This window comes from Garra rufa, chromosome 22, assembly GCF_049309525.1.
Source record: "Garra rufa chromosome 22, GarRuf1.0, whole genome shotgun sequence".
NCBI lineage: Eukaryota > Metazoa > Chordata > Actinopteri > Cypriniformes > Cyprinidae > Garra > Garra rufa.
This window is the reverse complement of record NC_133382.1, coordinates 29,106,843-29,134,437: the sequence shown is the minus strand read 5'-3', so window position 1 is coordinate 29,134,437 and position 27,595 is coordinate 29,106,843. Positions and strand designations below refer to the sequence as shown.

The 27,595-nt window shown below is 35.4% G+C and overlaps 1 protein-coding gene across 1 annotated transcript in view; it reads right to left on the bottom strand.

Annotated features, from left to right (window-relative positions):
• Nucleotides 1–27,595, bottom strand: part of ankfn1a (ankyrin repeat and fibronectin type III domain containing 1a) — a 114,066-nt gene that overhangs the window by 14,680 nt on the left and 71,791 nt on the right. Inside the window, exons 9-21 of the mRNA XM_073827900.1 lie at nt 26,419–26,611; nt 23,938–24,148; nt 19,205–19,399; nt 17,300–17,413; nt 15,632–15,729; nt 14,625–14,715; nt 13,835–13,942; nt 4,118–4,217; nt 3,270–3,402; nt 2,407–2,523; nt 1,012–1,227; nt 736–902; nt 628–634 (exon numbers count right to left, since the gene is read on the bottom strand). Coding sequence (XP_073684001.1) covers nt 628–634; nt 736–902; nt 1,012–1,227; nt 2,407–2,523; nt 3,270–3,402; nt 4,118–4,217; nt 13,835–13,942; nt 14,625–14,715; nt 15,632–15,729; nt 17,300–17,413; nt 19,205–19,399; nt 23,938–24,148; nt 26,419–26,611 — 1,750 coding nt within the window. The remainder of the gene's footprint in view (nt 1–627; nt 635–735; nt 903–1,011; nt 1,228–2,406; nt 2,524–3,269; nt 3,403–4,117; nt 4,218–13,834; nt 13,943–14,624; nt 14,716–15,631; nt 15,730–17,299; nt 17,414–19,204; nt 19,400–23,937; nt 24,149–26,418; nt 26,612–27,595) is intronic.

Below are 27,595 nucleotides of genomic sequence, written 5' to 3'. Positions count from 1 at the left end.
AATTCTGTTTATATTTCAAAATTTTGACTTTTTACAGCTTACATCTCACATTTCAGTTTTTTTTGTTTCTGCCACAAAATAAAAAAATACAAAAGGTAATTGACTTTTATCACACAATTCAAACTTTTTCTTCAAACATTCCAGGATTTCTCTCCATATAATGGACTTCTATGGTGCCCCCGAGTTTGAACTTCCAAAATGCAGTTTAAATGCAGCTTCAAAGGGCTCTAAATGATCCCAGCCGAGGAAGAAGGGTCTTATCTAGCGAAACAATTGGTTCTTTTCTAAAAACATTTACAACTTATATACTTTTTAATCTCAAATGCTTGAGCTAAACAAGACGAGCATTTGAGGTTAATAAGTTTTTTTTTTTTTTTTTTTTTTTTAGAAAATAACACATCGTTTTGCTGGATAAGACCCTCGGCTTTCCTCGGCTGTGATCGTTTAGAGCCCTTTAAAGCTGCATTTTGGAAGTCCAACCCCGGGGCACTATAGAAAGGCATTATATGGACACAAATCCTGAAATGTTTTACTCAAAAAACAATTTCCTTACGACTGAGGAAAGAAAGACATGAATATCTTGGATGACAAGGGAGTGAGTACCTTTAAAATTTACTTCAAAATGGCCCATGACCTAAAATGAGTTGCCACCTCTGATATTAAGAGAAACCACAAATAATAAGAAATAGCTGTGAATGTAAGTGTAAAAGTCAATAGCATGTTGAAGAAGCTAACCTTGACACATTAAAGTTGTCCCGTATCTTGGTGTGGCAAAGCATGTTGGGCATACGTTGAGGAACCAGAACTTTGATCTGATCCACAGAGCTGCTGAGCTTCAGGTAACCCAGATAAAGCCCAGAGGACAGCCGGTGCTGACCTCGTCTCTGATAGGCCAGAATGTCCTATAATCAAAATAACAGTTTAAATTAGATTAATGGTGTATGAGTTGAGGTATTATAAATGTCCATAGAATAAATGGTGCAGGTTGTGACAGGCCAGAGCAGTATGTACCTGTATGGTTATGAGGAGGATGTCCAGGGCATATGGTTCCTCAGGAGTGGATAGAGACTTCCTCTGACTCTGCAGTTTGGATACCTGCATCCACTTCCCATTGAAAAAGGAATAAAGACTATCCATCTCCCTCACTGTCACAAGCAGCACATTCCCATGACGATCTTTAATAGGCTCATAGTGGACTCTGCCCAAATTGTGAGTGCCTAGAAGATTCTGTTTGGAGAAAAATAGAGAAATAGAAAATAATTGAACCCTCTGATGCTGTGCATTATGTCCACTACAAAACAATTGTCCTTTTTTTACATTTTGGGTGACACTGAAACCACAGTGGAACTGATAATTATATGCTACCAGTTTTTGACTTTTTTTTTTTAAAGAAGTCTTTCCTGCTCACCAAGCCTGCATTATTTTGATCCCAAGTACAGCAAAAACTTTTTAAATAATTTTTTTTTAAATAATTTTACTATTTACAAGTACAGTTTTTTGTTTGAATATATTTTCAAATATAATTTATTCCTGTGATCAAAGCTACATTTTTAGCATCATTACTCCAGTCTTCAGAGTCACAGGATCCTTCAGAAGTCATTCTAATATGCTGATCTGCTGTTAAAGAAACATTTTTTAAATTTTTAATATTATTATTATCAATATTTAAAACAATTGAGTACTTTTTTTCAGAATTCTTTGATGAATAGAAAGATCAAATCAGATCAGCATTTATCTATGCTTTAAATTGTGATGATAAAGACATTTATAATGTTACAAAAGATTTCTATTTGAGATAAATGCTGTTTTTCGATTCATCAAAGAAACCTGAAAACAATTCGACTCAGCTGTTTTCAACATAATAATAATAAAAAATGTTTTTTGGAGCAGCAAATCAGAATATTAGAATGATGTTAAAAATTTAGCTTTGAAATCACAGGAATAAATAACATTTTAAAATGTATTCAAATAGAAAACAGTTATTTTAAACAGTTTAAACGCAGGCTTGGTGAGCAGAAGAGACTTTAAAAACATTATAAATCTTACGGTTCAAAAACTTTTGACTAGTTGTGTATATGACTTTAGGAAAAAAGGGTAAATCTTAAAGTAATAATATTATTTAATAAACTATATAATATAACTTATTTAAATAATGGTTATCTTGTATATGCATTGCACTGAAGTAAAAGCAAATATTTAAGATATTTTAATCCTTCCAGGGGAAAATAGAGCATGTTGGCCAAAATAATTGTTATGCAATATGAAATATGCTCAAACACAAACACAGACACACACTCCGCTCAGAATCCCACATAAGAGATTATCCCACTCAATTTCAATTTGCACTGAGATCAAATCCCATTATAGTGATAAATTGTTAGCGAGGCTCATCACGGGCTGGCAAACCTGCAGTTGGCCCGCGGCTGCCAGCATCTTCTGTCTGGACTGCAGAGTAGAAGAGGAAGAGGTGGAGACTGCCAGGCTCTGTCTCAGCCACCGGACGTCTTCCCACATACAGGACAGCTGCAAAATAAACACACGCACACTTGTGAAATTGGAGGAAGCTATTTACCTAATTCCTCAACATCATTCAAAGTCTGTGCATGAATGCCAAAGTGCTTTATCTTCAGCAAAGCGACATCCCTGCTATAAGGTGCTTTAGACAGAAAAGTGCAGAAGAAACCATCTATGTGCCTGCCTGTTTATGTGACTGTTTAACCTTCAAACTATTTTAAACTTGGAAACAAGGTTTATCAAGCCAACATCAAAATTTGCCTTGACGAACTTTCATTGCTTAGTTGCATATTAGGAGACAAGCTAATAAAATAAACATTTGGATGTGGACACAAGTGCTTAAAATGCTGCAAAGCTCGTTCCATGAGTATAACTTTACCTCCAATCTCACCAGAAAATCTAGAAGTATTTGGCCATCAAACAAAGAGCCATATTCTGCAAAGCCTCTCTCTGCTTCTTGCATCACACCACTTTAGCCTTGTAATGATGGGCTAATTACAAACGCGCGGCCTAACGTCAAAAGTGCGGTGACTGTTCACTTTGACAGAATATATTTAGGACGCTAAGCTGACCGCAGGCCGCATTTGGACGAAACCAACAAAAATATTGACGCTTGTCAAAGAGATGTGTAACGAAAACATTGAAAATGTATGTTTCAGTTCAGCGTTAACAAAACGCAAGTTACTTTAGCGCAGTATCTCCGCTCTGACCTCTCCGTCGCTTAATGTCGCGGTCGACTGTATGTTTTTGCATACCTTGGTGAACCACAGAAAGTCCTGCATGAGGGAGCTGCTGTATGAGTCGTCCACCTCCACTATGGGGATCTGATCCTCATTAGTCACTAGCAGACTGTCCTTATGGTAAAATACTGACGCTATATAAACTCCCCTGAAAAAAAAAAAAACAGCCAAGAGAACCTATTCAGAACAAGGAGAATTCAGCATATTCAGCTATAATGTTAATTCTATAATGCTTGGCACTTTCCAAAAATAAAGTACAAAATAGGCCCTGAAACTAAAAAGAGAGTCTTTCTTAAACGTTCGATAAAGTTAATTGTCACACTGCAAAATTTTTTGTCTTGTTTCCTGCCAAAATATCTAAAAATTCTTAAATCAAAAAGGATTTTCTAGACTAGTAAAAATTATTGTCTTGTTTTCAGAAAAAACAAGTCAAAATTAAGTGCATTGAAACAAGCAAAATAACCTGCCAATGGGGTAAGAAAAATAATCTTGTTTTCTGTTTGAAATAAGATATTTTTGCTAACCCCATTGGCAGATTATTTTGCTTGTTCTAAGCAAAAAAAATTTTTTTATAATTATAATTCATTACCAATTCAAAAAGTTTTACTGTTAATTTAATATCACAATTAATTCTAAAGGCATTATAAACAGTTGATTAAATATTGTTGTATGAATTTATTTATTGAATTTAGTTAAAGAGGTCAAGGTCAAGATGTAACAGACCAAATTACCATTTTCTAAAAGTACAATAACCAAAATAATAAACATGTATGCCTCTAATGCTGTAATAAAACTAATGTGACACCAATATGTAATCTATTTGTGGAAAATGCCACTTATTTTTTGTAATATGCTCATACCACCTTTTGAGAGTCTTGACAAATTTAGTAGAGGAGTGAAAAAGGTGTTTTAGGCTCCGGGACACTGACTGTTTACGACTTGGATTCTGCAACTTTGAAGTCTCTGAAAAAAAAAAGTCAAGAAATGGAGTCAAGATGAGCAAAGAGGAGAAAACAACAAAATATATAGACTCCTAAGGGAGTCTGAAGATTGTGTGAGAACCCTACAATAGAAAGACTGTTTGAAAAGACAGACTGTCTATCTGCAAGATACTCTGGGTAAAAAATATAGATTTTTTATTTAAATCAGTTCTCATGTTTACAAAACAATATTGATTCTTAAATCAAAAGAATCAATTAGTCTACCCTGTTTTCAGTTAATGGACTGAATATTTTAGTGCACCTCCCATCCAATAAATCTCAATAAGCTTTGTTACTTTTGATATGAAACAAAGTCTCAGGTTTCAAATTCTTTCTATTTTATTGCAATATTCAAATAATAAATAACGCTTTGGTACTGTTTAATGTGGAGTGACAGATCACGCCCTCTGCTTTAACCAGTTACAGCACAAAATAAACAATAAATCCAAAGATAAAATGTTAAAGAAAGAGTACAACTCATTGAAATTCATATCCTGTCTCAATACAATATTTAAGTTTGAATAAATTTGTAATTTTTACACCATTTAAATGTATGTATTTCAAAAAAAAAAAATTGGAGTAGAAATATAATACATAACATTATGTAAATTAAAGTTAAAGTTAACTTTTAGTTTAGTGTAGCTTAAGAGCCGGGGGGTGAAAACATTTTGAATTTGAAGATCAAGGTAAATTGTACTTGAAGCATGCAAGTATCTCCTGTTGCTTCCGAAGGGCAATACTAAATAGAAAAAAATTATATTTCAACAAAATTAGAAAAATTTGTACATTTTCATCCTGTTCAAAAGTTTTAACCCCCCGGTTCTTAATGCATTGTGTTTCCTTCTGCATCATCAGTGAATGTTTGAACCTTTTTTAATAGTTGTGTTTGAGTCCCTCAATTGTCCTCAGTGTGAAAAGATGGATCTCAAAATCATAATAGTCACCACTGGAAAGCGTTCAAATATGTAAAAGATGCTGGAAAACTTTTTCTGAAGGACAGTGCTCAATTTAACTGTCCAGAACAAACAAGGGACTCATGAACAACCATCACAAAACAAAAAACAGTCATAGATTATCTAGGTAACCACACACAGTATTAAGAACCAAGGGTTCCCAAACTTTTGAAAAGGGTTATTTTAATAATTTCAGCTTTTTTTTGTCTTGTGGACTATATGTAAACATCTTTTATGTAAAATATCTTACTTAGGATAGTACTAAATAAAAAATAACATGCATTTTGTATGATCTCTCTTATTTCGTTAAAATTATTCACATTTTCACAGATTCTGCAAGGGGTTCCCAAACTTTCGCATGCCACAGTATTCAGAATAATCAATATTTCATCAAATCGAATCGCAAGCTTGTTAAAGCATAACTGAATCTAATCATCTGGTGGATTCATTCTGGCTTTCCTAAGCTTGACTAGTTGTTTAGGAAACCCACTGATTACTTGAATATGAACTATGTGGTTTTAGTCATCCTCTGGAAATGAACATTTCAGAATAGTTTGAAACCACTGCTGTCATCAAGACCCAAAAATGTCATTGTAAAGAGTAAAATAGATAAAAAAGCATGCTAAATGAAGGAACAAACGTAGGGAACTTTGAAGACAGACAGGGTGAAAGAGCCTCGGGGCGTAAGAGAGGGTTTCTGGGGAGTCAGGCCACCGACAAACCGGTTATCTGGAACATTTCAGCTGCGTATCTCCCGCTTCAAGCGCAGCCATATCAGCCCACATTTCAGCGATGCCAATCTTCAGACGTCCCTGTTTTCATGAAATTAAGCGTCACGTAATTGCCCCCCGTGTAAACAGCAGGGCAGACGGAACAATCCATTTGGCTGAGAAGCTGTTTACAACGTGAAAGTGGCCTGCGGAGCGAGCGAGTCACCGTGAGAGCAATCACGCTAACTCTAGTCTCCGTGTCTCCACCGAAGGGGCTCGAAAGGGAGGTAGGAAGGCAGATTTTCCGTTTGAAAATCACTATCAAGCCCCTCGAGGAATAATGTGTCTTACAAGTCCCTTCAGAAGATTAACCCTTGGCCCCTTTGACCCTACAGTGGCGACTGTTAACAGTACGTGATTAAATGCGCACACTGATTGTTTCCTGCTTGGCTAGATATCAACATAACATAACCTGGAAACCGCAACACGGAATCTTACTGGAATCTCAAAACAATTACGTCCCGACTGAAAAAAAAAGTCATACGCTGGAATATCACAACCAGACTTTAAGGTTAGGATGTCAACTGCAATTTTTGTATCACAACAAGTAGGAGTGAGAACATAATTATCCACTTTGAAAACACATTAAATCCGCTTTAACATTTTTTACGTGAAGCTCAGCGGCACTTTCCAGTCTCCGCAAATAGAGCTATTGCATGTGTTGATAAGTTGAGCGCAGAATTCGTATTTATTTCTCCCTCAGAAGGTTAACTGGCTTTGACAAGCAGATTATAAGACATGAGTGCATTGGCCTCCTGTGCCGCCAAACTGTCACACTAAATAAATAAAGAAATGCCTTTTCATTTATGAAAGCAAAAACGGATCGCCTTTGATTAATGACTTGGCAATCCATCTGTCTACCGCACAGTGAGTGCAACCATGAAATGAGGTGAGCGAGAGTCGGAGAGACGGAGAGCGCTGGTAGCATTCTTCATTTTCTAACTAATTTAGCGGGGGTCAACGGACCCTTTTCAACATACGAGAGCGAGCGAGATCATCCATAACGATCGTGGCTAGACTTTCCAGGCCCTCGCTGACAGAAAGCGCTTACATAGCCGCGGCGGAGCGCGGAGGTGTGCGTGTGAGCGATCGCGTCGTGCGTGTGGGTGTTGCTGTGTCTCCTGCAGGAACACTGGGAGCTGTGTGCGCGACGCTCACACACACCCCTCGTTTTGAGAGCAACCTCTCAGCTCCACATATACACATCATAAATTAAGATAACCTCTGCTTAAACGAGCTGCATTTTTTTTCAGACCGGTTTTTATAGTGGTGTCATTGTACCGATGCTGATTAATTTTACAGATTTATTTTCGAACACCGTCGCTCCAAAAATAACTTGGCTAAATACACTGCTTCTGCCAGCATGTGTGCTTATGGGGACATACAATGCACACATATTGCAAATAAATTTCATAAGTATTTTTTATCTTGTTTTCCAGTAAATGTCTTTAAAGGTCCTTAAAACTAGATCAATTTCTTGATAGCTCATTCATTTTTTGCCTTTCAACTTTTAATGAAAAAAGGATAAAATGAACAATTAATAAATGTGAATGTAGAAGCAAAAATACTGTGTGTGTGTGTGTGTGTGTGTGTGTGTATATATATATATATATATATATATACACACATATACATACATACAGTATATACACACACACATTATATTAAATCAAATTTATCACAAAAATACGAAAAATAAAATAAATAAAAATTATATATTTACAATTTACATTTCTGATTTATCGTTAAAATAAGAAATAAAATGTAAAAATACATTATTAAAATACAATTATATGAGAGTGTGGTAAGGAAAATAACCATGATGTTATATTATTTTAAGGATTTTTGTTTAGTTATTTTTTATTAGAATATTATACTGGAATTTTTAATATTCAATATATATTCTCTGAAAACAAATCATTTTTTTATGTATTTTAATTTTTGCCATCTTGAAATATTCTATTATTAGCTAACACAATTTATTTAGTCAAACCAAAATTTATTCAGATACCTTCTACATTTCTCACATTATCAGGTTATTTGCTATAGTTTAGAAAATAGTAATAAAATATGACAAGAACTCAGAGTTAAACTGTGTCAGAACAAACTCATGTCAGATAACTTTGCCGGAAAGGTATGTAATGGATTAAAATCAACTAAATTCAGACAACTGCTAGTATGGCAATATTTACACAACTAATTTAATACTTAATTGACCAAATACCAAGCAATGCTTAATTTTGTTAAGTCTGTGGTGTAAAGAAGTCGCATTAGCAATTAAAGAAAAAACACTTAAGCAAAACATGGTCAGGTCAAAGTGTCTGAATTATTTTTGGTCCCAAATTTTTATCGGTTTAACTGGTAGTCCACTGTATGAAGAATTTGTGGGTCACAGTTTACTTTATTTTGCTATCCCCGCTTACATAAATGAACTTTAGTGTCCTAGTCAAAAAAAAAAAGATATCTGGTGTCTGATATTCTATCATCATACACTAGTTTTTTTTTTATAAACTGATGTAGTTTTTAAGATTTTTACTGAAAAACAGGACAAAAATACTTTTTTGCAATGTACATTCCCACATTCTCTCTAAATTAAAACGGACAAAGACAGATGTGTTATTCTTGCATAGTTTCTACTGCTTTTCTGCTTTCCACATCAATATAAACTCTCACACAGTGCTTTTCTCGTAGAATCAATTCAATAAATTCATTTGCGACGCTGGCAGCCATCTCTCTGACATCATTAGTGTTGACTTCTAAACAGATGAGTGATGCCGTTTTTTTGCTCGCCCCCCTCCTGCTTGTGGCCGGCTGCATAGCTGCCTAATGAAGTTGCTGTTTGTGAGCAGCACAGTACTGTCAGCACCAGGAACAGCGTTCTTCTATACCTCGGCGGCCAGCCTCTGGGCTACAGAGTGGGCTTGAGGCCAAAGCAGACTGTCTACGCTTCACGCTACGTCCAGCCTGCCTCGTTTTAAAGGTGTCTGTGCTCGAGCCCTGTGATTTACAGTGCTGCACTATACGGATGACATGTTTGACACATAGATGTTAAAATCTAAAATGGATAAATGTATTAAAACATTATTTATTTACACGTCCTACTCCCCGGACTGGCTACTCGCGTGAAAAACGTAGGAGGGAAGGCAGCAGTAATGCTGAGAGAGAGTATTCATACTACTCTGGACGGCCATACTTGAGTCAAAACACTTTGACCATGCTTCATTTCGTCACTTTAATACAGAGTTAATCTACTGGAAGAAGTGCGGACTTAGAAGACGAGAGGATGATGGGAGGGAGGGATTTCTGGTGAGTGGGTAGATGGGTGGAAGTGAGAGAGAAATGGGCAGAGAGAGAGATGATGAGAAAGAGTGAGAGCATTATGAGAGACAGACGAGGGAAAGACAAAACACAATAAAGAAAGCAAATAAAAGAGCACCAGCTGAGCAAAAAACAGATGATGAGGATGAAGTCATCTGATGAATTTCGCAGTGGAACTTCCTGCTCTGATTCAGAGGAAATACAGCTATACAGGACATATATATATATATATATATATATATATATATATATATATATATATATAGATAGTTAGCTGTGTTTTTTTGTTTAGTGATAGTTGTTCATGAGTCCTGTGTTCGTCTTGGACCATTAAATTGGCTGCTGTTTTTCAAAAAAAAAAAAAAAAAAAAAATTGTCCCACAAATTCTTTGGTTCTCCAACATTTTTGTGTGTTTGAACCCTTTCCAACAATGACTGTATGATTTTGAGATACATCTTTTCACACTTAGGACAACTGAGGGTTTTGTATGCAGCAATTACAGAAGGTTCAAACGCTCACTGGTGCTCCAGAAGGAAAAATCATGCATTAAGAGCCAGGGGGTGAAAACTTTTGAACTGAATGGAGATGTGTACATTTTTCTTATTTTGCCTAAATATCTTATTTTTTTAATTTAGTACTGCCCTTTAGAGGCTACAGAAGATACCTGCATGTTCCCCGGAAGAAAAAAAAGTTACATTTACCCTGAAAAAGTTTTCATCCTCTGGCTCCTAATGAATGTGATTTTCTTTCTGAAGCATCAGTTAGCGTTTGAACCTTCTGTAACAGTTGCATATGAGTCCCTCAGTTGTCCTCCGTGTGAAAAGATGGATCTCAAAATCATAGTCATTGTTGGAAGGGGTTCAAATATGTGTGGGCCATACAAGTCATGCAAACATAAACTTCATGCCAATGCGAAAGTTTGTACCAAGTACCAAGGCGAAAGTTTGGTTCGTGACTGGACTGTGTAGAATCACTTAATCACTTAGAATTAGTCTGGTCTAAAAATTTTCACCGCACCACTAAACACAATGCAGCGGGGATGAGATTCCCAATGTTTTGAACCATTTACAGTGTAATAGGTTTTTGGGCTCACATGGGAGAGCAGAGATATTACACAAACTTTCAAACATGATTAAATACACCTACGCTACTGTGGCGATTTATTATGCTCTGAAGGCAGGTAGGAGGACCAGTTTGATATCACGGAATCATAAAAATGTTGCTTTAAGACAAATGGGCATGTTGACCATTCTGAATATAACTGTTTAATCAATGCAAGCTCATAAAACAGAAATATGTTTGGAAGACACTAATGCTCAAAAGTCTTTTGCTTTTTAAATCTCTTATGCTCACAAAAGATGTATTATTTATCAAAAAAAAGTGCAATACAGTATACAATGGATTTGTTTATACTGTATGTGACCCTGGACCCTGTTTTTTAACTTGAGATGTATATATTATCTGATAGGACAATATTTGGCCGAGATACAACTATTTTAAAATCTGGAATCTGAGGGTGCAAAAAAATCTAAATTTTGAGAAAATCACCTTTGAAGTTGTCCAAATTAAGTTCTTGGCAAAGCATATTACTAATTAAAAATTAACTTTTGATATATTTACTGTAGGTATTTACTGTAATTAACAAAATATCATATATTTGTTTTCGATGGTAACGCGCCACCGAATACACACAAAAATGGAGGAGAGGGGTGGGGTTATTATTTAAAGGTACATGCACCGAAACGGCTTGCTGCGAACAGAGCTGTTTTTGACAAGGTAAAAACAGTGTTGTTTAACATGACTATTGAGAAAAGGCGATTTTATTTTATTTATTTTTTGCATCCTCAGATTCCAGATTTTCAAATAGTTGTATCTCGGCCAAAAACAGCCATATATTGTCCGGTCCCACTTTATATTAAGTGTCCCTAATACCTGTGAACTTACATGGTAACTAGATGTGTACGTAGCATGTAACTACAGTGTAAGTACACTTTGGTACATTGTATCTACAGCTCTAATACTGGTGTAATTACACACATGTAACAACTCACTGAATAGCATTTGTAAGTACAAATGTGTAACAGGACATTGGTAACAACACTTTTTTCACTTCTGGAAGTACACATGTGTAACAAGAATTATGTAACTACATTTTGTAACAACAATATGTACTCACAGAAGTTTTTACACTTCCACACAGTCTTCAATACTGCAGTTACCAGTTTGGAATGCCCTGAAACATTATTGAAATCGTGATGATTCCTATGTAGGCTACATATAATTTTTGTATTCATGTATTTGTGAACAAATACATTTTGTTATACCAGGGTACTTACATGGTAACTCCTCAGGAACTGTCTACTTAATATAAAGTGTAAAATGGTCACAATTTACTGAGTAATATATAAAATGTAAACCTCTGTGCAACACTTTAATATCAGTGTACTTACATGATAACTCCTCAGGAACTGTCTACTTAATATAAAGTGTAAAATGGTCACAACCTACAGAGTAATATATAAACTGTGTTTTCAAATGCATTATTAAATAGTTTACTTAATATGAAATTATAACTTTCCATCCTGTTCTGTGTGATTTCTGTTGCCAACTCGTTTCCAAGCATATGTAAGCATAATGTTTAACAAGACTGCACTTTAAACCTTTAAAATAAACAACATTTCTAAAATCGTTTAACCATTTATGTAATATTAACTTCGTTTGTAGCGGTGGGACACAGCAGGCGTTTTCTGACATCCCTGCGACTAACAATAAAACCATAAAATACACCGAACACGCATCATAATTATAAAATGAAACAATTTTATTTGTGCGCTATAAGATCTTCAGAATCCATACCATTGCGAGGAACATGCCCAAATTCAAATCTTTATCTTTATTTTACGAATTCAAATACAACCGCGTCAGGAAACGGCAGTTTTTACGGCAGGAAAATCGAGCTCTCATTGGCTCTCGCCAGCATTCGTCACAGTTTACGACATGCCATGTTTCTGGTGAGATGTGTTTGAATGTTGCGCGGGCGCATACTCTTTGGCCGCATTTACGGAGAGGATCAGGAAAATAATCTGATTAATATTTCAGCGAATAATAACTTTAATTCTGCTCTGCACCTCAAACAAACCTACTGTATTCTGCCAGAGAGGACTGCGGCTGCAAAAGCATCGCCATTTGGATTACTTTTTGGTATGGCTGTTGATATTTTTGCATTAAATAAATTATTGTAATTGCAATTTTCTGTCTGTCATGTTTTTTTTTTATTACTGTACTGAGAGAGATATGGTTAACGTTAGGTTTAGAGGTAGGAGTGTGATTAGTGACTATAAAAATATTTTTATGCTATATTGTTAGTAAAAATGGTAATTTCCCTGCATATATTTTTGTCAGTTACGATTTATATCCTTTTATATTTGCTATAAAATGGGTGGCTTTAGGTTTGGGGGTAGGTTAAGGGGGCTGAAAATATAAATCGCGTATTAATAAAATGATAAAAAGGCATTGATGCGAATATTTAATGAAATGAAAGATACGTAAATATTTTACGTTTTTAGCAAAACATACGTAGCTATTTGTACGTTTTAAACGTTGAAATACATCTAAATTGTGCATCTAAAAATACGTATAAATACCAACGTATAAACAATGAGACCAGGCTGGACCATTTTACACTTTATATTAAGTAGACAGTTCCTGAGGAGTTATCATGTAAGTACACTGAAATTAAAGTGTTGCACAGAGGTTTACATTTTATATATTACTCAGTAAGTTGTGACCATTTTACACTTTATATTAAGTAGACAGTTCCTGAGGAGTTACCATGTAAGTACACTGGTATTACAAATTGATACTTTAATTCTAATTCAGTGTTCACAAATACATGAATACAAAAATTATATGTAGCCTACATAGGAATCATCACGATTTCAATAATGTTTCAGGGCATTCCAAACTGGTAACTGCAGTATTGAAGACTGTGTGGAAGTGTAAAAACTTCTGTGAGTACATATTGTTGTTACAAAATGTAGTTACATAATTCTTGTTACACATGTGTACTTCCAGAAGTGAAAAAAGTGTTGTTACCAATGTCCTGTTACACATTTGTACTTACAAATGCTATTCAGTGAGTTGTTACATGTGTGTAATTACACCAGTATTAGAGCTGTAGATACAATGTACCAAAGTGTACTTACACTGTAGTTACATGCTACGTACACATCTAGTTACCATGTAAGTTCACAGGTATTAGGGACACTTAATATAAAGTGGGACCTATTGTCCTATCCTTACAAGCCATACATCAATAGGAATCTTATTTAGTCAGTTTATAGATCACATATGATCTGATATAAGGGCTTTCAGGGTCACATTTAAGATCATGTAAATCCGCTCTTCTTTTTGTGTACAATTATATAAATAAAAGTGTCAGAAACCAAAAAAATAGCACTTGTTTGTGCAAGAGACATAGTGTTCTTACACTTAGGGATGTTTGTGTATGTATGTGAATCACTAGAAGCAATCTGTGTGTGTGTTTGTGTGTGTGTACCTCCACAGCAGTAGTGCTGGTGTGTGGCTCGAACCTGCTGTAATAGCCTCTCCATAGCCTCAATGTGACCTCTCCTCCTGCTCTCTCTCCCATCGCAGTCCTTCCAGTCTAACAGACAGAAATATGACACAAAACTCAGCTATAGATTTGTGACATGTCAGACTTGCTCAAAAAAGAACAAAACCTTGTTTAATAATCCTAAAATGTCCTACAAGAATCCAAAAGTATGGTGCAATGTTGTCAGGCACTTACTGAGGGTCAGTTGAATGCAATATGTTATAAAGAGTTAAAAAAAACTGTAGCTGTTCAAAAAAGGAAGAACAGCCTGACGGCAAATTCTCTTTGAAATCTAATTTATAAAATTTTCATTTCACCCAGACAATTCTCTGTGTCTGTATTTGGTACATGCCGTTTTATAATGCTGGATGTGTTGCTGACGCAAAACTTGTCACCCCTGTGACACAGTTCGTTTTTCTTTGCAGCGCTTTTTTGAAAGCTGAAACTCAAGGCCAGATCCAGAGAGTATCAAAGGCGGCAGGGTGAGTAGAAGTCGTGATGGTTAAATAATAGCGCAGTTTTACATCCAAGGATGTTGGCTACAATCAATAGAATTTTCTCTCCTTCTACCCGACATGATATTTGAATTAGAAGCACAAAACTATGCTGACGCAATGCTCAAAGCTTCGAGACCTTTTCAGTCGATGATGTTTGGAGCTGTAGTATGCTTTTTTAATAAATTATCTTTTATTGCGGTACTTGGCACGTAGTGTGGCTGCTTTGCAAAACTTACTGGAGGGAACAGCAGAGGGAGGTTGAGAGAGTTGTGCCGAACCCCAGCCTTTCATATTGTAAGCGGAGACTTTAACATAGTATTGTCTGCCCTGTAAAAAAACAAGAAAATCTCAGAAATCATATACTACACAAAAAGAACAAGCTGTACTACCAGTGGAGTTCTATAGGAATAAAGTAACATAATTTACAGCAGACATGTTTAGCATTTTTCTATAAAATGGCAGAGAAAGGTCTTTAAGACATAAATGTGACCCTGGACCCTGTTTTTTAAATTGAGATTTATATATCATCTGATAGGACAATATTTGGCTGAGATACAACTATTTTAAAATCTGGAATCTGAGGGTGCAAAAAAAAAATATATATATATATATATTGAGAAAATCACCTTTCAAGTTGTTCAAATTAAGTTCTTAGCAATGCAAATTACTAATCAAAAATTAACTTTTGATATATTTAAGGTAGGAAATTTACAAAATATCTTCATGGAACATAATCTTTACTTAATATCCAAGTGATTTTTGCCATAAAAGAAAAATCAATCATTTTGACCCATACAATGTATTTTTGGCTATTGCTACTTATGACTGATTTTGTAATCCAGGGTCACAAATAGTTTTAGCACTATACAGGTTAGATTTAAAAATCCTTTTGCTTGACTAAATTTATTTCATGTATTTAATGTAATTAAATTTACATGTATTTACAGTTTTTTAACAAGTATTCATATTTATCTAAAAGAATGTATGTGAGCCTTTTTATGCTAATGAAGTATATACAGTAATTTCTCATTTATTCTTAATACCATTTACTTTTTGTGTTTACAAATTTTTCTGTACAGTGAATAAACAGACAATAATCTCTGAGTTTGTGACAGCAAGTGCACCAGATACTTCGTTATGATATTCTGAGAAAACATTTTTCCTTGTACACTTCAAGTCGTTGTTCATGACTCGAAGTCTCCATCACTGGTTCACGGTAAAGACTGCGGTAATTTTAGCTTACCGTGGTAAGACCTGTTATTGTGCATTTCAGGGACTGCAGATTCTCGAGGATCAGCTCTCCGGCCAATAAAGAGAAGTCCTTCAGACAGCTCCATTCCACTGCAATAGACGTCATCACACATTATACAGAGTTAATAGCTTAGAACATCAATACACAAGTGGAGTCTAAAGAAACCGAACAGGACAGAATAAAACAGGACCATGATAACGTCATCTACAGAAATGAAAGCTTCAGCAACATTATAGTTATAGTTTGAGTAACTAGATATTTATATTAGAAAATGCGAGTGGTTTTTGTCCATGCAAAACTGTTGTGAGTGGTTGCTAAGATGCTCTAGAGGATTGCTAAGGGGGTTTAGGGTGGCTGCTCACTGATACGTATCCTTATGAATAAAAGATCCCATCTCTAAGTATCTATAATATTCAAATACCTAGATACGACTTAGGATCTTCCTTTAATTTAAGTCAATGGGTTTGTTCACCTGTGTATCATCTGGTAATAAAAAATCTTCTCAACCCTTTTCATAAAATTTGTTAGTTAAAGGAAAAGTTCACTTCCAAAACAACCATTTACAGATATTGTACTCACCCCCTTGTTATCCGAAATGTTAATGTCTTTCTTTCTTCATTCATAAAGAAATATGCTTTTTGAGGAAAACATTTCAGGATTTTTCTCCATATAGTGGACTTCTATCATGCCCCGAGTTTGAACGTCCAAAATGCAGTTTAAATGCGGCTTCAAACGATCCCAAATGCAGTTGTAAACAGCCGAGGAAGAAGGGTATTATCTAGTGTAACCATTGGTTATTATTATTTTTTTAATTACAATTGATATACTTTTTAACCTCAAACGCTAATCTTGTCTAGCTCTGCCTGAACTCAGTTTTTTCTGGTTCAAGACAGTAAGGGTATGTCAAAAAATTCCCATCTTATTTTTTCCCTCAACTTCAAAATCATCCTACATTGCTGTTTTTCCTTTTTTGTTAAAGGAGTAGTTCACTTTCAGAACAAAAATTTACAGATAATGAGTACATTATCTGTAAATTTTTGTTCTGAAAGTGAACTACTCCTTTAAGGGTGTTTGATCATCTTTGCATGTTCACTTTGCAAACACTGGGCTTGTACTTCTGCAGCAATGTGGGATGATTTTGAAATGATTTTTGAAGCTTTTTTGAGTCTTAAAGTTGAGGGAGAAAATAAGATGGGAGTTTTTCAACATACCCTTACTGTCTTGAACCAGAAACAAAAACAGAGTTCAGGCAGAGCCAGACAAGACAAGCTTTTTAGGTTAAAAAGTATACAAATTGTAATAAAAAAACTAAATAACCAATCGTTTCACTAGGTAAGACCTTTCTTCCTTGGCTGGGATCATTTACAACCGCATTAGGGATCGTTTGAAGCCACATTTAAACTGCATTTTGGAAGTTCGAACTGTGGGCACCATAGAAGTCCACTATATGGAGAAAAATATGTACCTAAAATGTTTTCCTTGAAAAACAATTTCTTTACGACTGAAGAAAGAAAGACATAAACTATTTGGATGACAAGGGGGTGAGTACATTATCTGTAAGTTTTAAATTAAAAAACAATTTAAAAAAACACCCTTTCTAAAGGCAATCTGGTATAATCTTGTTTAATACAGACAAATGCACATTAAGGCTGCACTGACCTTTGTATTTGGTCACTACAGCCGAGTTCATGCTGGCAGGTTCCTGAAAGCTAACGGTGAGAGATGTGCTGCCGGTCACACTCAGACGAACCATCAATGGAGCCTCTGGTGGTCCTGAAAGAGCCAGTTCAAAGATCACATATCATAACTTGTACATAGCTTGCATTGTACTTTTAGGGAGGTGAGAACAATTACTGTTGGTAATTAAATAACCTCAAATACAGGAAAGTATAGTATAAATACCCATAAGTATAAACATTCTGCTCTGTCTGAGCATCTCAACCAGCCAGACTCAGCAACAAAAGCTGTTTCTAGGGCGATATCTGTTAGACAGGCTAATGGAAGATGTGAGAAGTGTCTAAGTGTCTGCACACAACAGTGGCTCAACTAACCATTTATTTTGACAATTAATGAAAATAAAGTCTGAAATTGTCTAAGCCTTTAAATAGACATCTTATTGTCCTCTAGAGGTGGAATGTAATCTCATCCAACATCAGTGGAAAACACTATTTTCTGAAGGTGCAGTCACATGTACAAGTGTTCGACAAACCTTTTTGGGGGTAAAATCCATTCATTTTAATAGGAATCCATGTGAACTGAAATTTAGCTTGAAGGTGAAAGATTTTTCTGCACAAATTTCATGATGGATTCAAATTTGCCACACTGAACAACAGAAAACTGCATTAGATATCACTATTTATAATATATATATATATACAGTCAAACCAAAATGAATTTAGATACCTTTAAAATTATCACAGTTTATTCGCTATAGTTTAGAAAATGGCAATAAAATATGACAAGAACTCAAGAAGAAGAAGAATTAAACTGTGTCAAAAAATTCATATTGATAATGTCAGATAACTTTGATAGAAAGGTATGTAATAAAACTTTTTTGTATCTTTTTCCCATTGAATTTTGAATTAGCTATTTTTTCTAGTTTTAAGAATAAAGTCATTTTGATAAAGGTTTCAAAAACCAAAACTTCTCAAGTAAATGTGCCTTTATTTAAGAATAGATATTTATTTAAGACTAGATATTAGTACTGTAATAAATAAATATATACATACTAGATAAAACAAAAATACTGCGCAAGAATACATTTTGCAGAGAATAACTACATGTTTATATGCAGTTTACACAATTACACAACAAACAATGAATTTTATTAACTTAAATTACATTTTTGCTGTGGGAAAGTAGTAATTTCTTCTGTATTTTGCAATTAAATTAAATTAAATTAAACAGTGGGAAAGTTTTGCGCCGTTTCTTTGGATAATAATACAATTCAATAAAAAAAAAAAAGCTGCAGTTTGTTTGTCCTTTTTTACGTCCATTTATATGTACATGCACGTTTTATGTTGTTCTATCTCCTTGTTAGCACTTTCATTTTGCACTTGTAACCCAAAGCACACAGCACAGCTAATGGTGCCCTTGTGTTTCCTGAAATCCTTTTCATAGATACCTCCGAGTATTTCTCGGCAATCTTATTTTTGAGAGTGTCTGCGGCAAAGCGTTGCTGATTTATCACGGCTGCCTTCACTTGAGGTTGTTTACAAAGAGAAGCCAACGAGACTCGCCTGATATAACAAGTAATCAATATGACAGGAGGGTGAGAGGGACACTACTGTGTGTGTGTATGTCCGCAGCTCAAGAGTCATTTCAGGCCAATCAACCCGATATTAATATCTGTGGGCCAAATGATCATAGTGGCTTGTTTGCAGAGTCTACCCACTCTAATAAAGTGAACAGGTTGGGCCGATATGGGAATAGACGACCTTTCAGCAGAGATGCTGATAGATTAGACAGGACTGATAGTAAATAAGGCCAGTTCAATGCGTATTGTATTGTAGCGTAGCATATGAATGACCTTTTTTCATCTTAAAGGTTAGGCGCTCGACTTACGTGCGTGCTCGAATCCAGTCCGCATGCGCTTATAGAGTTTGCATCTCCACTCCCAAGCTTTCAGCTGTTTTTCCTTGTCAGATGTTTCCAGGCTGAGACTCTCTCTCATCACCTGGGTGGACAGCTCGCTGGCTCTCCTCTGGGCTTCCTGCACCAGCGCTGAGAGATGGGCATCTCTGCTCTCCAAACTGACAACTGAAACACAACACAGAAGTCTGGTAATGAGATTTTTTATTTATTCCATAGCGTATGTTATTTTAGCTTCTGGATAACCTTGCCTCACAGGTGTGAAGTCACAATGTCGAACTTCAAACCTGTAAAGTGTAGACAATGCAGGTTCTCTGCTATGAAATGACAATGAATGACACGTTCAAACTCTTGTACCATACAGCAATACACTGGTCACCCATTTTTTCAGTGGCCTTGGTACTGGAATTTTTTTCTGTTCATTTTCTCTGTGGGCAGTGAAAATATTTTTTAATAAAGAGTTTTATAAGCCTTGAACCAAACCAATCAGCTCTGGGATGAATACAAAATTGCAAACTCTGATTGGAAGCAAAAATATTCAAAAACAGATAGTAGATTCCCTTTAATTTAGGAGTAAATGAAGCCTTTAATCCATAAAGCGTTGAGACTTACGTAATAAAATACGAAAACTACAGTACAATATCTAATGAATAACTTGAGGTGAATAGTTGTATTTATAAAAACAATATATTTTGAGTTTACTGCAAAATATATCACTCTTAAGGATTACTGGTAACAAACAGAGGTTTTTGAGCTATAATAACATTTCAAACCAATTTACAAAAATGAAAAGCATCAAAAAAATCAAAGAATGTAGGGGTCGACCGATGTGTGTTTTTCAGGGCTGATGCCTGCACCGATTAGTACGGATCAATAGGCCGATAACCGATATTTTGAACTGATACAGTATATATGTCTGTGTAAAAATGAAAATTAATGTCAAAATTAAGAAAAACAAGGGCTCTGACAAAAACTTTCTTTAAATGCTTTTAAATTATTTTATCAGCAAAGTTTTGAAAATGACCGATAACCGATAACCATAAAAATGTAACGCTAATTGCCCATGCCGATAATCGGTCGACCCTTAAAAGAAACCAGAACCAAATAAACAGAGCTTACATAGTAAATGAACTCATCAAAACACAGCAAGAAGGCCAACAGGAATATAGAAAACATGCAATAATAATAAAAAAGGTAAACATAAACCAGTAAGCAAAGCCAATACATGACAGATTATCTAATAGAAAAACTAGAATTCAAAAGAAAGGGGAAGCGAACAGAGACAAGATACAAAAATGGTAAATAAACATTTTTTGAGTAGTGGGTTCTTCACCAGAAATATAGCTATTTTTATTCACACTTGCGGCTTCTACAGAAGAATTTATCATAATATAACAACCTCTGAGCTCATGGTAGCTCTGTCCTGAAGGGTTTATGAGTGTACTGCTGAAAATCAATTTCTCTATGGAGACAATGACCAGGATTTTTACTTCTGGAAACCTTCTCTAGTATTACAATCCATAAAAAAAAACACACAAAAATATATGACAACTTTGAAATTAATATAAAAAATATCTTTTACTGATAGACTGCAAAAAAATCTAAATAAAACAGGGAATATTGGAGTAAATTTTACAAGAAAATAGTATTTTAATCTTTCTAGAATTTGTTTTCAGTGTAGGCAGGGCATAATAGTTTTTGCTTGCAAATTCATCAACTTAAAGGGACAGTTTACCCAAAAATGAAATTGTGTCATTAATCACTCACCCTCATGGCATTCTAAACCCTTCTTCTTCATTCATCGTAACACAAATGAAGATATTTTTCTGATGAAATCCAAGCACTTTCTGACCCTGCATAGACAGCAATGCAACTACCATGTTTAAGGTCCAGAAAGCTAGTAAGGACATTGTTAAAATAGTCCCTGTGACATTAGTGGGTCAGAAAGCTCTCGAATTTCATCAAAAATAGTTCAATTTGTGTTCTGAAGATAAGCGAAGGTCTTACGGGTTTGGACTGACATGAGGGTGAGTAATTAATGACAGAATTTTCATTTTTGGCTGAACTATCCCTTTAATCATTTACGATCAAAACTATAATGTGAAAAAGACAATCTCAAACCTACATAAACCAAAAATAAAACTCCTGATTAAAACAACAGGAAGCCTATTACACTACCATTAGTTCTCTAAGCTCTCACTACTTGTGTCAGCGTAGCGGCAGATGAAGTCAGCCGTGTGGGGTGGAGGGGAGAGGTGTGTTCGTCTGGAACACACAGGACTGTGTTTGGCCATATAGATTTGTCATGGTAAAACGAATACTGCCTGACCAGTCCTCCTCATAGGCCGTGAATACTGCTGCGTTTTCTTTCAGAGCCTTAGTCATAGACCATGACAGCAAAATAAACAAATAAATACATGGCTGAAGAAACCCTCTTTCACTGGTCCAGCCCAAACCCCTGGAGACGGGAGCTCTCCGGGGGAGATGATAAAGTGCGTGTTGTCAACTGGAAAAAAAGAGGGTCTAACCTGGCCTAGGTCTTACACGGGGGTCTACGGCGCAGTGGAAAAGGCAGCCATATTAGCAGTCCTGAGGTGCAATTTCCTGCGCTGTGAAGATTGACATCTGGCTACTACGTGCGGTTAATTGAACAAACTATAAATTAATGGGCGAGCCGGCCGATATTGCGCTGTCACACACAGTTGGCATTGTCGGAGCTCTGGGACGGCCCTAAATATAGGCATTATGGGCCCCAGTCCTGCCCATAAACATGCTTTAACTTCAGCCTTCGCTCGGACCTCCAAACTGTCAGGCGTCTGCCTGATTGATTTACTTGGCACTTCTGGCCTGACATAAATATAATGCCGAAAGCCCAGGAGGGGAAAATACGGCAATGTTTATTTTCTGTTTGTTTACAAGGATTGGATTGTGCCACGATGAAATGTTTTGAAATTTAACTGCAGCCTGGGTACAATAAATCACTTAGTATAATTGCCCCCCGTTACATGCATCATTGGAAAAGTTAAACCATTAAACGACAAACCTTGTTAAGATTTTTCTGAGGGATGCCGAGTGCTGTCTACCCCACCCCGGCCCCGCTCCGACTGCAGTACAGTGCTCCCTGTTTGGTCTCAGACAACATTCGGCTTTTTCATGATTGCACCGAGCGCTCGGGACTGGAGGACTTTTTTTCCACATCTTTCAAGGTAAGAAACACCTGTTCTACTGTTGCCAAAGTCTCAGGGACTGAATATGCTATTGATTAATCCAAGGGCAGTGGGTGCAGATATTTTTAACACATCTGATGCATTAAAACCTGATAACCACGCTCAGGTGCTCACAAAAATAGTTTGGTACGCTACAAAGCGGATTGTTTCATTATAAGGGTACAGTATGTGACTCTGCACAATGTTATTTCTAAAATATTACATAATGAACGTAATTCGTTAAACTCATTAGTGGTCACGACAGATGTCATTAGATGTTTAAAGTAGAATTATGAGTGCTTATGGCAGCTGTCATGGAAAAGTTTATCCTAGTATTCCTACTTGGAGGCGATTATTACACGAGCCCCTAAAGCAAAGTGCCAAACACTCACTTCGGCTCCGTCTGTTTATCGTCAGCTTCATTCTAAACAGCTTGTCCAATTACAGAGCATCTGCTTTTGGTCTCCACAGCTAAACAGGAGCGTGTGACGTAAGAAAAAACCTTTTGATGGTCAAGAAACCACATAGAATGCACTTCTATTCCTTAGGGATGAAGATGTGATGATAAGCAAAACATACGAAAGTAACGCAAGATAATAAAAGCAATAAAAACCTAAGCAACACAAAATGGCGAAATTGTAAACACATTTTTAGCCAAAAACACAGAATTATAGCTACTGTAAAAGAGATTTTAGTTATTGTATTACAGTGAGATGAACTGTTGTTTATTATAATGTATTTTATATGTGTATATATTTATGTGTGTGTGCCTATAAGTGATCCTGGACCACAAAACCAGTCATAAAGGTCAATTTTTCTAAATTTACACATCTGAAAGCTGAATAAATAAGCTTTCCATTGATGTAAAGTTTGTTAGAATATGACAATATTTGGGCAAGATACAATTATTTGAAAATCCGGAATCTAAGGGTGCAAAAAAAATCAAAATATTGAAAAAAATCGCCTTTAAAGTTGTCCAAAATGTTCTTAGCAATGCATATTACTAATCAAAAATTAAATTTTGATATATTTATGGTAGGAAATTTTAAATAAAAGAAAAATTTATAATTTTGACCCATACAATGTATTTTTGGTCACACACATATATATATATAGAGAGAGAGAGAGAGAGAGAGAGTACTAGTATTCTAGTATAGTAGTTTGTAATCTTTTATATATCAAAATGCAATGGCTGACACTAGACTTAAAACATTAAATCAAATAAAATCTATAACAAATTTTACTAAGAAAATACCTGCATTTTTTTTTTTTACCAACAATAGGGACAATCCTATGGCATTGTGTTGAAAACAACCATGCTAAATGTTCGTAAAGGGCTAGATTAATTAAACTCATTCACTCCAATCTAATGACACTGCAAATTTCAAGAATGATTTAGTGGCTCTTTAATAAGGAAACACTTTAGACACAAGAAGCCCTTTAGACACACTGAGGGAATTGACTGTTTAAAGCTTGTCGCTGTTAAATATGCATACTCACAGTGAGGGCTCTCTTTCCCCCCAGCTTTGAGCAGCAGTTTGGCTATGGGGACGTTGTTGGTCATGATGGAGATGTCCAGAGGAGTCAGGCCTTCACTGTTGGGGGTGTTGAGGTCCAGTTCATCAGCTGTGTACTGAAACAGCAGGATCTGCACGGCATCCAGGTCCTGCTGTTCAGCAGCCTCGAACAGAGCCTCACTGCTCTGAATGTTCTGTGAGGAGTAGAAAAGGTTGAAGGTAAGCAGCGGCACTCATGATACTCTAAGCAGTCATTTAGCACTTTTATACACAGTTACACTTATTACAGGAACAGTCCCCCTAGTGTACCTTATGGTTAAAATCTCTGCTCAACTGTACAACAGCAGTGATAGCTAGAATAAAATTTGTGGCTCAAAAACTCAATAGATTTTTGTAGTAATCTGAATGGCCAAAATGGAATAAAACCTACCCAAAATTTCTCACCACTTGCTTGTTTTTTTTTTGTTTGTTTTTTTATATATACTGTTTGGGATCAGCAACATTTTATCTTGAAAATGTATACTTTTATTCTCTAAGGAGACATTAAATTAGTCAGAAATGGCAGTTAAGACTTTTCCATTGTTAAACACTATTTCAAATAAAATCAGTTCGGTTAAACTTTAGTTAAAGCTTTTATGTATAATGCATTATAAAGTATAATTAAAGAGTATAATGCATTACAATTATTCATAATGTGTGTTGTAATACATTATATATTGTTGTAAAATAATTATAACCGAATTTAAAATGCATAGTGTAACAACAAATTAATAAGTGCTATAATGTACTGTGGTTACAATTATTCATAAGATTGCACAATGTATAATAAGATGCATTACAAGGCATAATTAATGCACTGAAACTACTTTTATGATGAATTATACATAAACACTTTAAGTAAAGTGTTATCAGCTGTTCTTTTGAACATTCTACTTATCAAATAATCCTGAAATATACTAAAATATACAGAAATATACCACAGTTTAAAAAAAAACATATTAAGCTGCAGTCTTAAACATTAATAATAATAAGCCTGCATTTATTTGATCCAAAGTACAGTAAAGTACAGTCAAATTGTGAAATATTTGTACTATTTAAAATAACTGTTTTCTATTTGAATATATTTTAAAATGTAATTTATTCCTGTGTTTTCAAAGTTGAATTTTTAGCATCATTACTCCAATCATTGGACCTTTCCATCAAAGAATCCTGAAAAAATTAACTGTTTTAAATATCAATAATAATAATAATAAATGTTTCTTGAACAGCAAATCAGCATCCTAGAATTTCTGAAGAATCATGTGACACTGAAGACTGGAGTAATGATGCTAAAATTGTATCTTTGATCACATGAATAAATGACATGTTAAAATATATTCAAATAGGAAACAGTTAATTTTAAATAGTAAAAATATTTCAAAATTGTACAGTCTTTGCAGTACTTTGGATCAAATAAATGCAGGCTGGTAAGCAGAAGAGACCTCTTAAACAATAAAATCTTACTGTTCAAAAACTTTTGACTGGTAGTGTATATGTATATAAATTAAATGATATTTAATTTAATATATCATTTTAAATTGTAACAATATTTCAACATTATTTTCTGTATTTTTGATCATAATTGCAGCCTTGGTTAGCATAAATTCTTACCAACAACAGACTTTATAATAGTATTTTTTTAAAAATAGTAGTATATATTTATTTATTAATTTGATAAATTATTGACTGATTTCAAACTGATTTCAAATTCTTCCGTTTATCATTAGTTGAATAAACAGAAATAATAAAAACAGACATGCATTCTGTTTACTCAGTGTTGTTATATTGAACAAACATTTTTTTCTAATGCACTACTGTACATACCCATGTTTATAGTTTTCAGTAAAGTCGAGCTATGAATAGCTTACTTATAGATGTTAATGCATATAACTGTTAACTGGGATTGCAGAAAATACTATAAATCATCACAAACAATGTGAAAAAGAGCACAGATTGCCCATGGATAATTACTCATGGGTTTGACTTACAACCTTACAATTACCAGCACGGATCAGTAACCAGCCATCTACCACAGGATAGGCACAGCTATTAATGCAATAACTACTAATCATTCAAATGTGAATTCATACATCTAACCTAAAAGCCACAGCAGTTGAGTTTCTCCTCTTTAGTTGTGAGTTAAACCTATGTATGAAAACATATGGAGTCAGCGGTGGTGAATGATGTATTAGGGCACTTGAGTCAACAAGATGATTGCTAGATCTAGCTGTACATAATCAGTGACATTTGTGGAAGTTCTGAGAGCATGGCACAGCGCCGACGGTCTCATGAGCACCCCAAATGTCATTCCAGTTTGAAACATGTCATGTGTAAGGTCAAGTGAATGTTAACATCAATTGATTCTACAGTATATAGATGTAAATGTCGGCTAATGTCAGCTTTTTAAATTGTCCGAGATACTCACGGATACTTTGCGGATACGGTCGGATCGGCCAAAAAAGTAAGCATCTTCAAAGGAGGAGTGGCTCCCCTTGAGCTTCTCAGAGAGGTTTCGGTAGAGGCGCTTGGCAGCGCTGGGGGAGGCGGGACCCGCCCCCTTCTTACTCTGCGTCAGCTGCAGGTTCTGCATCTGTTGGGTCATACTAATGGAGAAGTTCCTGTGGAGTCGAGGGAAAGAGAACAGACAAAACACATTTAGGTGTGATGCCTGTTACATCAGTGCTGTTAAGGGTCTGCACTCAAAATAAATTTGTAGCATGTGTTTCGGTATGTAATTTATGACTAATATCTGAGTCAGCAGTGTCTTGCTGACAGATGGCCACTGGATAGTCATTAATGCCTCAGCTCAAGGAAAAAGCTACCTACAAAATAACTGCATATGTAACAGAGGCCAGCTAGTAGGTGCTGTGCAGGTAAACCTCACTCCCCGCTCTCAAGAGACGCACTAGGACGGGTTCGAGGCCCGCTCGGAGCGGGTACGGTGTGACCCGGGTGTGAGGGGTTACACATACTGATGCACAGGTATTTGATTTTTCAATAGGAAAAAGCTTATATTTTATATTTCTAAATAAATCTAATACATCTTAGGTCAAAAATTTACACCTCCTTTCAGAACCTGCAAAATTTCATGTTATTGTTATTGTTTACTATTGACCTGAATAAGATATTTCACATGAGATGTTTACATATAGCCCACAAGTAGTAGAATTTATAAAAATGACCTTGTTCAAAAGTTTACATCCTTCTTCAACACTGATTCTTAACACTGTGTTGTTACCTGAATGATCCACAGCTGTGTGTGTGTTTTTATGATAGTTGTTCATGAATCCCTTGTTTGTCTTGATCAGTTAAACTGCCTTCTGTTCTTCAGAAAAATCCTCCAGGTCCAACAAATTTTTGGTTTTCCAGCATTTTTATGTATTTGAACCCTTTCCGACAATGATGGTATGATTTTGAGATCTATCTTTTCACACTGAGTGATTCATTTGCAACTATTACAGAAGGTTTAACCACTTACTGATGCTCCAGATGGAAAAAAACATGCATTAGGAGCTGGAGGGTGAAAACTTTTGAACAAAATGGAGATGTGTACATTTTTCTTGTTTTGCCTAAACATCATATTTTTTAATTTAGTACTGCCC